Genomic DNA, 13,605 nt, shown 5'->3' with positions numbered 1-13,605 from the left:
ATTGACAGACTTGCTTCTCTTCCCAGAGTCGATTTCTGAGAGTTGTCGTCAGCTTTTTAAAGACTGTTGGATTCAAGCTCATTATTATCAGAAGGTGTGGCTGTCATTGAGCTCAAGTTTTGGTCTTTAAGTTAAATCTTCAGCTTTCCGTGAGTCCCATGTTCTCAGACACATAAAACTTCTGGACATAGCAGCTGTTTCCTGTGCTGTCTATTCATCCGTGTTTCTTTTGGTTCCTCAGTGGTTCGTGTTCGGGTTCTCCTCCATTACCTCCATCACCACGGTTCGGGGGCCCGTTAGGATTAGGTGGCTCACGGTCCGGTAGTCCATATTCAGAACATTGAGACCGTTGACCGAAACCACAAACTGACAAACCTGAAGATTAAGAAAAGACAGTGATAGTTAAGAAAAAATAAGTGAATGTGCTTAGTCTAGTTATTAAAATTAAGGTTCTGTAATGATCCTGTAGATGTGTACTAAACTTTAGATTTTTTTCCTAAATGTTATCAGAAAACGATGAAAGTATTAGAGGCAGACTTTTTTTTTTGGGAATGTCGTAATATTCCAAGAAAAAAGTCGTAATATTAGGAAAATAAAGTCGTAATTTATGAGAACTCTTCCTGCTTTAAAATGAGTCTTGTGAAGTTATACTTTGGTATCGGTTTCACAAATAAGGAAATACTCAATCTAGACAATAAACTATCTATCTATCTATCTATCTATCTATCTATCTATACCACTTTATTCTCGTAACATTATGACACTCTTTCTCATCTTTTGACTCATCAGCATCAAATTAAAATTAGTATCAGGACTTTTAATCAATTGTGCCAACGTCTGAGTCTGTTTGGAAGAAAGAATCACACGGACTTGGAAAGAAATTGCTTCTTTAGTGGAAGAGAATCGACTGCAAGCCTATCGCTGGTTACATCTGCGTGCCATTCATACCACTTTGTGACTCTTTTTATTGTTATATTACGACTTTATTCTCGTAATTTCCAATTTATTTATTTTTAGTATGGCCCTTATACTCCGTCATATCAGAAAGAGATGTAGCAGTGCCGAAGTGATTTAAAGCTAATTGTTGAAGTCAGTGGTGATCCTGTCATGTTCTATGAAATACAGGTTTCTTCTCCTTCTAAATGTATTAATTTCAGATTGATTTGGCAAGGATTTAGAGTTAACAAAGAGGCTTGTTTTTCTCTAGTGGACAACTTAGCAAAGCACAGTTATAAAAAAAGAAAAGAAAAGACAGAAAACATTATATTAACATCAACATTTTGAGTTATAAACTGAATTATTAATACAAACAGTCTGATGGTGCTGCACACAAGCTGTAGATTTAGCTCTGGGTCCAGCTCTGGTGTTCTTTCAGTGTTTCATAATAATCAAGGGAATCATGTTTTTCTACATTTTCTGAGTTTCCTGCCGTACCTTCATCCCTGCAGCAGCAGCAGGTCCACAGGGCTCCACAGCCTGAATGTGACACGGCCGGTTTCCTCTGACCACGAACCCCCAGCCGACCGCATCGCCCACAATCTGACCAAACACACAGAGGGTCTCTCATTGATGCGTAGCAAGAAAAACATTAAGATAGAAGTAAGTCCAAGAAGAAAAGGTAAAGAGCAGCAAAGGAAGTGATACAAAAGCGTCATACTCAGTTATCTAACATTTAACTAAACTGTGTATCAGATCTTTATGAGTTTAGAAAAGAAAAAATGAATCTCATGGCCACAATGTTGGTGAGTATTATAACAAAAAGGGAAGATAGCTTCACATTTCTGGAAGTCAGTGTAGGTCTTCATAACATTTTAGATGCTGTCAGATTCATCGTGAAACGACCTGACCAATTTGCAGATAGTATCATTGTGCAAGAAACAGCTCTATATGTTGGTCGCCCCTATAATCACCTGGAAAGTTATGAAGACCTATGCAGCAAGAAAAATGGTGTTAAAGAAACCTCTCTTCAGCTGATTATAAAAGGAGGATCATCTATTCAGTTACACTGAAATATGTGCACATTTAAAAGTATATTTTGCAACAGATTAAACTCAAAGGTTTGAACAGGTGAACATGTTAAATGAGAGATATTGACAGAGTGTTTCATGTAATTATAACGCAATTAAAAAATTGTGAACCTACTGTGAATGTTTTCTTCATGTAAGGTCCTCCTGGTGTTTGCAGCTCCTCTGTGCTCACTGGTCTCTTTAGGACTGAACATGAAACAAAAGTATAAATGTCAAATTGGATATTAAGTAAAATCTTGCAGCTTTTTCCAAAGCAGAAAAAGAAATAATATATAAAAAGCATATCGTTTTTATCATTAATTTGACAGAAAATTAGATTTTGGCTTAAAAAAATATGGAACATCTCAACCACAGTGTGCATTAAATTCTTAATTAATCCTGAGATTTAATATCATATCAACACCTTCATATAATTTCCTCTTTTATACAGATGGAAGTCATACATAAGCATTAACACTGTCTGAACATAAATCTTGCTGCTTGTATCTGACTTTAAAAAGAACAACTACAACAATAAACATCTAAAGCACCTTTAAGACCTACATATAACTTGGTAACCTCAAACAGTCTTCTTGGTATAGGCCTATTTTTTAATTACTTAATCAAATATTTTATTTTAAAAGGTGGAGTAAGCGATAATAATCCAATACATCTTTGGTCAAAATCACCGTATCTCTCCTCACTATCCGCTAGCTGAAAATAAATCGGGTCTCAATATACAGCCTGGCTCAGAGACAGGGAGCGTTCATGCGCGTTCACGTTCAGACAGAGAGGGGAGGGGAAGGGGGGGTTACGTAGTGTAAACAGAAACGTACAAACATGGAGGAGAAAGAGATGTGACCAAGAAACATCCAGAGAGGAGAAAGTTATAAGAACAAAACATATGAAAGAAGGACTTTGACCAGACAAGGACCAGCGGACACATCAGTATGTTTTCAAACGGCCGGCGGAGGGATACTGAGACCCGGCGGAGGGAATGACGGAGACCCGGTGTTACGGTTTCTCTGGTGACCGTGTTAAGTGGTGACTTTCTCACATTCGGAGATAGTCTGTGTTAGTAGAGGTGAATACAGTTTAATTTATATAAATGGTTAGCCTGATTTAGGTATTAGACGCAGATGAGTATTTAAAAAAGTGATTAAACTACAATTAAAGGCTTTAAGAAGAACACCTATGTGAAAGTCACCAGTTAACACGGTCACCAGATAAACCGAAACACCCGGCGGTCCGACGGAGGGACTGACAGAGGACCGGAGACTGAAGGCGGACGCTGCTCTTCCGGACAGGTGAGTAACATCAGCTCTGCTTCACATAACCTGTAACGTTACCTGCTGACATTCAGCTCACTGTCTAGTTAGTCAGGATATGTTGTTGTTGTGATGCTAGCTGTAGAGTAGCAGAGTTGTTGCTACAGCTGTTTGACGCTCTGCACGTTAGCGTCGCAGCTGACGTTAGCGGCGTGCTGACGTCAGCTGCGACGTCGCTGCTGTGTATCTGGTGTTCACTGCTTTCAAAGTGTTTACAGTCATGAAGACATATAAACACAGGTTTGCTATCAGAGTAATCTCACATGAGTCTGGTGTTAGCCAGGCTAGCCACCTGTACTATCAAAGCAATTAATGCTGCTATCAAACTGAAGCTTGCGCAGTGGTTACGTCCGTTACCATGACAATGCGCGTCCATGAATTCGGGGGTGGAGCCTCAGAAGGAGCATGAAGGGAGGGGGGGGGGGGGGGCTGTTTTGGTTTTCACTCAAATCTCAACAACTTTTCTCCTTGTTTTCCCCCACATCGCTTACTATACCTATAATGTCCAATCCTCTGCAGTATTAGTATTTCATGAATACGGACAACACTAATAATTTCAATTGTGTGCAATATTAATATAATATACACATACATTTATTTAACTTTAATCTGTGCAATAAGAATACCTTCCTCCCTTCCTTCCTTCATCTTTTCCTTTCTCCCTCTCTCCCTCCTTCTCTCTCTTTCCTCCCTCTCCTTCTTTTCTTCCCTCCTTCCATCTTCCTTCCTCTATTCCTTCCTTCTTTCCTTCCTTCCTCCCTCTCTCCCTCCTTCTCTCTCTCTCTTTCCTCCCTCTCCTTCTTTTCTTCCCTCCTTCCTCCGTCCCTCCCTCCACTTCTCTTCTTCATCCCCCCTCCCTTCCTCCCTTCCTTTCCTCTGTCCTTCTTTCCTTCCTTCCTCTTTTCTTTTCTCCCTCCTACCTCCCTCCCTTCCTTCCTCCCTCCCTCCTACCTTCCCTTTTTTCCTCCCTCCCTCCTACCTTCCCTCCTTTCCTTCCTCCCTTCCATCCTTCCTCCTTTCCTCCCTCCCTTCCTTCCTTCACTCGAGGACAACAGGAGCGTTTAAGTCACTTTAAAAGTCATAATTACGACTTCTGAAGGTGCCGATTAATTATATATAACAGTTTTGGGTGTTGGGTTGAAGCAGTGGACTTAGCATTAGCATTAGCATTAGCTCCTACATTAGCTGTACAGGTTGGGGGTTTTTTCTTCACCTGATTTGGGGTTGGAGAGCACTGGAGAGGAGGAGGAGTTAGCAGAGAGGCCAACTCCTCTCCTGCTGTATCTGCTTCCATCACTGCTGCTCCTCAGCCGAGCTCCTCCCTGACTTCCTCCACATCGGCCTCCACCTCCACCTGCTCCTCCTGCCTTCATCTCTTTAGAGGGAGCGACTGACAGACAGACAGAGAGAGAGAGAGAGAGATATTAAATCACGACGCTTTCTGAAGCCATCAGGTGTGCTGCGAGGACAAACTGACCCAGTTTTCTGTTTAACTTCCTTAATTCAATTTTCAGCAGCTCTGTTTCTGTTCAAACACGCCTCGATAACTGCTGATGCTTCCTTAAATAGCAGAGATAAGAAAGTCAAACACAGGGTCACATTCATGCCTGAGAGCAAGCTGACCTGCCATTTTCATTCTTTTAGCTCTAACATCACATCAAGCCGAGCAAATCAGACGCTCAAATGTCCCCCGACTGCCCTTTTGATCAGTCTAAATGTCCTTCTGGGAGCTTAAAGGACACATATTCGTCTCATCTCAAGCTCTATATTAATATTCTGAGTCTCTACTGGAATATCTTTACATGATTTATAGTTAAAATCTAAAAAAGGGAGGGAGGAGGGGAGGAAGAAGGATGGAAAGGAAGGAAGGGAGGGAGGGAGGAAGGATGGAAGGGAGGAATGAAAGGAGGGAGGGAGGGAGGAAAAGAGGGAGAAGATGGAAGCGAGGAAGGAGGGAGGAAGGCGGGAAGGAAAGGAGGGAGAGAGGGAGGAAGAAGGAAAGAAAGGAGGGAGGAAGAAGGAAGGGAGGGAGGGAGGAAGGAGGTAGGAAGGGAGGGAGAAGGAAGGAAAGGAGTGAGAAAGGAAGGATGGAAGGGAGGAAGAAGGAAGGAAAGAAAGGAGGGGTGAAGAAGGGAGGAAGGAAGTTTGGAAGGGAAGAAGGAGGGAGGGAAGGAAAGGAAGGGAGGAAAGGAAGGAAGGAAGGAAAGGAGTAAGGAGGGAGGAAGGAAGGAAAGGAGTAAGGAGGTAGGGAGGGAGGAAGGAAGGATGAAGGAAGGAAGGAAGGAAAGAAAGAAGGAAGGAAGGAAAGGAGTAAGGAGGGAGGGAGGAAGGAAGGAAAGGAGGGAGGAAGGAAGGAAAGGAGGGAGGAAAGAAGGATGGAAGGGAGGAAGGATGGAAAGGAGGGAGGGAGAAGGAAGGATGGAGGAAGGAAGGGAAGGAGGAAGGATGGAAGGGAGGAATGAAAGGAGGGCGGGAGGGAGGAAGGAAGGGAGGGAGGAACAGAGGGAGAAGGAAGGAAAGAAGGGAGGAAGGATGGAAGGAAGAAAAGGAGGAAGGGAGGATGGAAGGGAGGAAGAAGGAAGGAAAGAAAGGAGGGGTGAAGAAGGGAGGAAGGGAAGAAGGAATGGTGGAAGGAAGGGAGGGAGGAAGGAAGGATGGAAGCGAGGAAGGAAATGAGGGAGGAAGGGGAAAGGAAGAAGGAATGGTGGAAGGAAGGGAGGGAGGAAGGAAGGATGGAAGCGAGGAAGGAAATGAGGGAGGAAGGAAGGGTGGAAGGGAGGAAGGGTAAAGGAGGAAGGAAGGATGGAAGGGAGGAAGAAGGAAGGAAAGGAGGGAGGGAGGAAGGAAGGCAGGAAAGAGAGAATGAGAAAGGAAGGGAAGAAGGAAGAAGGGAGGGAGGAAGGGAAGGAAGGAAGGAAAGAAGGAACAGTCAATTTGACCCGGGAGGACGACAGGAAGTAGATGATGTTCACGAATAAAACTCTCCACTGAAACCTGCAGCATCTCCCTCCTCCTACCTTCCCTCCTTTCCTTTCTTCCTCCCTCCCTCCCTCCCTCCCTCCATCCTTCTCTCCCTTTCCTCCTTCCTTCCTTCCTTCCTTTCCTTCCTTCTTCCTTCCTCACTTTGAAACCACTGCATGTTGTCTTGTTGATAGATGATCATTCACTAACCCTAACCCTCATAGTTCTTGTTGTTGACTCTGAGCACACTGACTTTAATTGGGTCATTTTCAGACCGGATGACCCAGTGACCTCACACACACACACACACACACACACACACACACACACACACACACACACACACACACAGAGAGAGAGAGATAATAAAACCATAATAAAACCATACAGCTCATCATGGCCTTTGTCTCATCATCACCACAACACTTCCTCTTCTGGATAATGATTTAGCCAACGTTTCCTGTCGTCGCCATGGTTACGCTGCTTGGGATACATAACATTATCCAAATTAATTTTCTGAGCAGTGTGTGCAGTGTGTGAGGAGGGTAAATAGAAATGACGTTGGATGAAATTACTTCTGATTTATTCTAGATTGAATTTGAGCTCTGATTGTTTCTCATAACTTCTGATTAACCCTTTATAGGACACTCATTGAAAGGAGGGAAGGAAGGAAGGAGGGAGGAAGGAAAGGAAGGAAGGAGGGAGGAAGAAAGGAAGGAAGGACAGAGGAAAGAATGAAGGAAGGAAGGTATGGGGGAGGAAAGAAAGAGAGAAGGAGGGAGGGAGGAAGGGAAGAAAGAAGGAAGGTATGGGGGAGGAAAGAAAGAGAGAAGGAGGGAGGAAGGAAGGGAAGAAAGAAGGAAGGAAGGAAGGTATGGGGGAGGAAAGAAAGAGAAGGAGGGAGAGAGGAAGGGAAGAAAGAAGGAAGGAAGGAAGGTATGGGGGAGGAAAGAAAGAGAGAAGGAGGGAGAGAGGAAGGGTAGAAGGAAGGAAGGAAGGAAGAAGAAAGGGGGATGGAGGAAGGAAGGAAGGGAGGGAGGAAGAACAGATGGAAGGAAGGAAAGAAGGGAAGACAGAAGGCAGGAAGGAAGGAAGTAAGGAAGGAAGGAAGGAAAGAAGGAAGGATATTTTGGGATATTTACAGAAGTTACCAAATATAATTCTCCCTCCCTTCCTTCCTCCCTACCTCCTTTCCTTCTTCCTCCCTCTTTTCCTTCCTTCCTTCTTCCTCCCTCCCTTCCTTCCTACCTCCTTTCCTCCCTCCCTTTCTCCCTCCTTTCCTTCCTTCTTCCTCCTTCCTTCCTTCCTCTTTTCCTCTCTCCCTCCCTTCCTTACTTCCTTTCTTCCTTCTTCCTCCTTCCTTCCTTCCTTCCTTCCTCCTCCCTACCTCCTTTCCTTCCTTCCTTCCTCCCTTCCTTCCTCCCTACCTCCTTTCCATCCTTCTTCCTCCCTCCCTCCCTTCCTCCCTCCCTTCCTTCCTCCCTACCTCCTTTCCTTCCTTCTTCCTCCCTCCCTTCCTTCCTCCCTACCTCCTTTCCTTCCTTCTTCCTCCCTCCTTTCCTTCTTCCTTCCTTCCTCCCTCCCTTCCTTCCTTGACTTGAGGACAACAGGAGGGTTAAAGATGTTGAGTATTAACTTTATAAACTATGTGATTCATTCATTTTGTTAATTTAACAAACGATAGATAAATAGACTTCATGCTCGTTCCTCAGAAAGAAAGAAAGAAAGAAAGACAGGAAGACAGGAAGTGTATGTGCAGTAATCTGCTCATCAACACAGGAAATTATTTTAACAACATTTTTAGTTGAGTAGCAGCTTTTAACATTGAGGGAATTCAGTGTTTTACATATTTAAATATAAAAATGATTTAAACAAACTGTAAAAGAAACACAAGATATAAAAATACACATTTAAAAAGGATTTATCCCTCCTGTTGTCCTCGAGTCAGGGAAGGAAGGAAGGAAAGGAGGGAAGGAAAGAAGGAAGGAGGGAAGGACGAAAGGAAGGAAAGGAGAGAGGAAGGGAGAGGGAGAAAGGAAAAGAGGAAGGTAGGAGGAATGGAGGAAAGAAGAAGGGACGAAAGGAAGGAAGGAAGGAGGGAGGGAAGGAAAGAAGGAAGGGAGGAAGGTAGGAGGGAAGGACGAAAGGAAGGAAAGGAGGGAGGAAGGAAGGGGAGGAAGGGAAGTAAGGAAGGGAGGGAGGGAGGAAAGAAGGAAGGACAGAGGGAGAAAGGAAAAGAGGAAGGGAGGAAAGAGGGATGGAGGAAGGAAAGAAGGAAGGGAGGAAAGAGAGGAAGGAAGGAAAGAAAGAGAGGAGGATGGAGGGAGGAAAGACAGACGGAAGGAAGGAAAGAAGGAAGGAAGGAAGGAACAGTCAAAACAGACGGGATCAATTTTCAGTGTTTTTCTGTTGTTCACTCAGCCGGTGATGATAAAGTTAATAATAATAATATTAAAACTACTTCTAATAAAAATTAACCAGACGAGTCGTTCTTCATTAACTCATCAGTTTAAAACTCTGCAGCATCAGCAGTTTCCTGTCTGAGATACTGAGACACTGCAGGAGCTTCTGGTAACCTCCAGGACCTCCAGGACTGAGGATCAGACTAAATCCTGGAACTGGAACTAGTGAGGAGAAAGTTTCAAGCAATGGAGAAAAAAAGGAAAGAAGGAAGGGAGGAAGGTAGGGGGGGGGGAAAGAAGGAACGGAAGTAAGGAAGGGAGGAATGAAGGAAGGAAAGGAGGGAGGAAGGGAAGAAGGAAGGTAGGGGGGGGAAGAGAGAAGGAGGGCGGGAGGGAGGAAAGAAGGAATGGAAGTAAGGGAGGAAGGAATGAAGGAAGGAAGGGAAGAAGGAAGGGAGGAAGGTGGGGGGGGGGAGAGAGAAGGAGGGCGGGAAGGAGGAAAGAAGGAACAGAAGGAAGGAAGGAAGGAAGGGAGGAATGAATGAAGGAAAGGAAGAAGGAAGGGAGGAAGGTGGGGGGGGAGAAAGAGAGAAGGAGGGCGGGAGGGAGGAAAGAAGGAACAGAAGGAAGGAAGGAAGGGAGGAAGGGAGGAAAGAAGGAACAGTTAAAACAGACTACTTTCAATAAAAAATAAACAAACAGTTTAAAACTCTGCAGCATCAGCTGTTTCCTGTCTGAGATACTGAGACACTGCAGCAGCTTCTGGTAATGAAACCAAAGCAGTTAATAAAGTGGAACATTTATTAACCACAAACACAGAGACAGACTAGATGAACCTCCAGGACTGAGGATCAGACTAAATCCTGGAACTAGTGAGGAGAAAGTTTCAAGCAATGGAGAAAGAAATGAAGTAATGTAGAATAAACAGGCTCTGATGCTTTGGCCTGAGTTAGTTCCTACCTGGAGAAGGAAGGAAGGAAGGAAGGAAGGAAGGAAAGAAAGAAAGAAGTAAGGGAGGTAGGAAAGGAAGGAAGGACAGAGGAAAGAAGGAAAGGAAGAGAGAAGGACAGAAGGAACTTCCACTTTATTAACCACAAACACAGAAACAGACTAGACAAACCTCCAGGACTGTTCCTCATTAAAGGATCAGACTAAATCCTGGAACTCGTGAGGAGAAAGTTTCAAGCAATGGAGCAAAAAATGAAGTAATTTAGAATAATTCCTTAAAATGTTGAGAACCAGGCTCTGATGCTTTGGCCTACCTGCTAATGAAACAAAGCACCAAAGATACAAAATAAACCAACAGGTGGAACATTTATTAACCACAAACACAGAGACAGACTAGACGAACCTCCAGGACTGTTCCTCATTAAAGGATCGGACTAAATCCTGGAACTGTAACTAGTGAGGAGAAAGTTTCAAGCAATGGAGCAAAAAATGAAGTAATGTAGAATAAACAGGCTCTGATGCTTTGACCTGAGTTAGTTCCTACCTGGAGAAGGAAGGAAGGAAGGAAAGAAGTAAGGGAGGAAGGAAAGGAAGGAAGGAAGGACAGAGGAAAGAAGGAAAGGAAGAGAGAAGGACAGAAGGAACTTCCACTTTATTAACCACAAACACAGAAACAGACTAGACGAACCTCCAGGACTGTTCCTCATTAAAGGATCAGACTAAATCCTGGAACTAGTGAGGAGAAAGTTTCAAGCAATGGAGCAAAAAATGAAATAATGTAGAATAACCAGACTCTGATGCTTTGGCCTGAGTTAGTTCCTATCTGGAGAAGGAAGGAAGGAAGGAAGGAAGGAAGGAAAGAAGGAAAGAAGTAAGGGAGGTAGGAAAGGAAGGAAGGACAGAGGAAAGAAGGAAAGGAAGAGAGAAGGACAGAAGGAACTTCCACTTTATTAACCACAAACACAGAGACAGACTAGATGAACCTCCAGGACTGGGGATCAGACTAAATCCTGGAACTGGTGAGGAGAAAGTTTCAAGCAATGAAGAAAAAAATGAAGAAATGTAGAATAAACAGGCTCTGATGCTTTGACCTGAGTTAGTTCCTACCTGGAGAAGGAAGGAAGGAAGGAAGGGAGGAAAGAAGGACAGAAGGAAGGACAGAAGGAAGGGAGGAAAGAAGGAACAGAGAGGGACAGAAGGAAGGAAGGTAGGGAGGGAGGAAAGAAGGAAGGACAGAAGGAAGGGAGGAAAGAAGGAACGGAAGGAAGGACAGAAGGAAGGGAGGAAAGAAGGAACGGAAGGAAGGACAGAAGGAAGGGAGGAAAGAAGGAATGGAAGGAAGGAAAGCAATGGAGCAAAAAAAGAAGTAATGTAGGTTCTGATGCTTTGACCTGAGTTAGTTCCTACCTGCTGTGCGAGGTCCCATCTTTCCTCTCTGGGCTTTATATGAACTCTCACAAATCCAAAACGACAAAAAGATCTTCAACAGCTCATAAAAATAAAATATAGAAACACACACACACACACTGTTACACACACACACACACACACACACACAGAGAGAGAGAGAGAGAGAGATCCAGTCAGTAGCTGCTGCTCTCTGAGTGTGTGACAGCTCCAATCAGCTGCTCAGTTAAACCTGTGTGTGTGTGTTTACTGATCTGAAAGCGAGGGTAGTCATCCGTGTGTGTGTGTGTGTGTGTGTGTGTGTGTGTGTGTGTGTGTGTGTGTGTGTGTGTGTGTGTGTGTGTGTGTGTGTGTGTGTGTGTGTGTGTGTGTGTGTGTGTGTGTGTGTGTGTGTGTGTGTGTGTGTTAAATATTAAACCCTTGAACAAACATCATCAGCAGGGAGGAGGAGGAAGAGGAGGAGGAGGAGGAAGAGGAGGAGGAGGAGCAGACACATTTCAATGGAATTTTTTTTTCCTGTGTCTGAAAATAGCAAAGTTCACACTTCAATGTATGCATCAATAAAATATATATAATAAAAATAGTGAGAGGTTTTCATTATTAAAGGTTGAATATGTAGAATATTTATTAAAAGCTATATTTAAAAAAAATAATAATACAGCAACGGGGCGTTTTGAGGGGTACAGAATGAAAGTATTGCTTTTCCATAAAAAAAAAAAAAATTAATAAAAAGTTAATATTTTTACATTTTTTTGACGGGTTGGACAATGACGTTCTGACACGTTCTGTGTACATTGTACCAGCCAATTAGCGGCCGGAAGTGCGGGTTGCCAGGGTTGTCTGTTGTTCCGGTGTAGCTACTGTAGGCTGGCACTGGGTGAAATGGAGTTGTAAACAAGCAGAGCCGTGTTGGACTTACTAAAACCAGCGTTTTTTGCTCTCAAGTACAACTTTTCATCACAAAACTTCAAAAGGTAAGACAGAATATCTGTTAGTCGCTGTAAATAAGTGGTTGTTTACCTTTGTATTGTTTGGCTGCTGGTTCACTGAGTTTGTCTCGGAGGGTAATAATAGTGGTACTGTTGAACTCGCCAGGGTCTTAGCTTTTCATATGAGATGCTATTTGTTTGTGTACCATGAAGTATCAGAGCGGTAACAATGGAAATGTGGAGAGTGGGTTGACTTTCTGACGCTATTCGGATTTTGATGTTTGATCATTAATATGCTTGGTGTTTGAGTTGTGTTTGGTGTGTGTAAAAATGACGTACTTGTAGCGGAGTTTCTCCTATTTAATGTGATGTGCAGTATGACTAGTAGTAGTAGTATTGCTACGTCATTAGGGGATCATCCCTATGTTCCCCGGGTCCTATGTTCCCCACTTTGTATGTGACCAGGGAACATAGGGATGATCCCGTCTACAGTTAGCAGCCGAGTTAGCCGCTGAGTTAGCAGATGAGTTAGCCGCCGAGCTAGCAGCCTAATTAGCCGTGATCGGGGAACATAGGACCCGGGGAACATAGGTACACTCCCCAGGTTTAACTGCTACTCCCACTGGCGACAATGTAATGTACCTCGGTGGTTTCAAGTCAGTTACAGCGAGGGTATGTTCGCTTCCTGTTTTCAAAATAAAAGCATCAACTCTATCGTTATGGTTTTCTTAATAATAAAAGGCAACGGGTGGAAGTGCGTTACTCCCTACGGCTAACTTGAGTGGCTCCGAATTCGCAGGGCTACTTTACGTTCTCGCCTAAAAAGGTTAGACATGTGGATAAAGTTGTATATTTACAGAGTTAGAGCTAAAATAAAATCCGGCACCGGACCTGGCAACCCGACTACGATCTCGAGACATTAGATGGCGTTGTTCTGCTCATTCTACATATTCTACCTTTTTAAGATTTAAAATAAAATAAGAGCTTTTTGAGATATTGATATTTGTGTTTTATCTCGTAGAATGAATCATTTGTTAAAACTTGAGCAGATTTCAAGAGATTAAAAATGAAAAAAGAAAAAAAGTGTTACATATTAATTCCCTTCCTTCCTCCTTCCTCTTTTCCTTTCTCCCTCCCTCCCTCCCTTCCTTCCTCCTTTCCTTTCCTTCTGTCCTCCCTCCCTTCCTCCTTTCCTTCCTTCCTTCCTCTTTTCCTTTCTTCCTCCCTACCTTTCATCCCTTCCTTCCTCTTTTCCTTCCTCTTTTCCTTCCTCCCTACCTTTCATCCCTTCCTTCCTTCTTCCTCCCTTCCTTCCTTCCTCCTTTCCTCCTTTCCTTCCTTCCTTCCTTCCAAACTGGAGGGTCTATAAGGCCAGACTCCTCCAGGCTGCTTTTCTCCATCCATCCATCCTTCCTTCCTCCCTTCCTTCCTCCCTCCCTCCCTCCCTACCTACCTTTCCTCCCAACCTTTCTTCCCTTCCTTCCTTCTTCCTCCCTTCCTTCCTCCCTACCTTTCATCCCTTCCTTCCTTCTTCCTCCCTTCCTTCCTTCCTCCTTTCCTTCCTTCCTTCCTTCCTTCCCAACAGGAGGGTCTATAAGGCCAGACTCCTCCAGGCTGCTTTTCT

The 13,605-nt window shown here is 43.8% G+C and overlaps 1 protein-coding gene across 1 annotated transcript; it reads right to left on the bottom strand.

The window, feature by feature from the left end:
• Nucleotides 1-237: 237 nt before the first annotated feature.
• On the bottom strand, nucleotides 238-11,064 carry LOC128374593 (DEP domain-containing mTOR-interacting protein-like). The gene is made up of 5 exons (XM_053334838.1): nucleotides 11,053-11,064; nucleotides 4,548-4,724; nucleotides 2,143-2,213; nucleotides 1,435-1,539; nucleotides 238-375 (listed from the first exon to the last, which is right to left on the bottom strand). Exons 2-5 carry the CDS (start codon nucleotides 4,705-4,707, stop codon nucleotides 238-240), a joined length of 474 nt encoding a protein of 157 aa, XP_053190813.1. The 5' UTR covers nucleotides 4,708-4,724; nucleotides 11,053-11,064.
• Between the last annotated feature and the right edge of the window lie 2,541 nt (nucleotides 11,065-13,605).

This window comes from Scomber japonicus, chromosome 15 (genome assembly GCF_027409825.1).
Source record: "Scomber japonicus isolate fScoJap1 chromosome 15, fScoJap1.pri, whole genome shotgun sequence".
Taxonomy (NCBI): Eukaryota; Metazoa; Chordata; class Actinopteri; order Scombriformes; family Scombridae; genus Scomber; species Scomber japonicus.
Note: the sequence above shows the minus strand (reverse complement) of the source record. Positions and strands in the feature narration are given on the sequence as shown.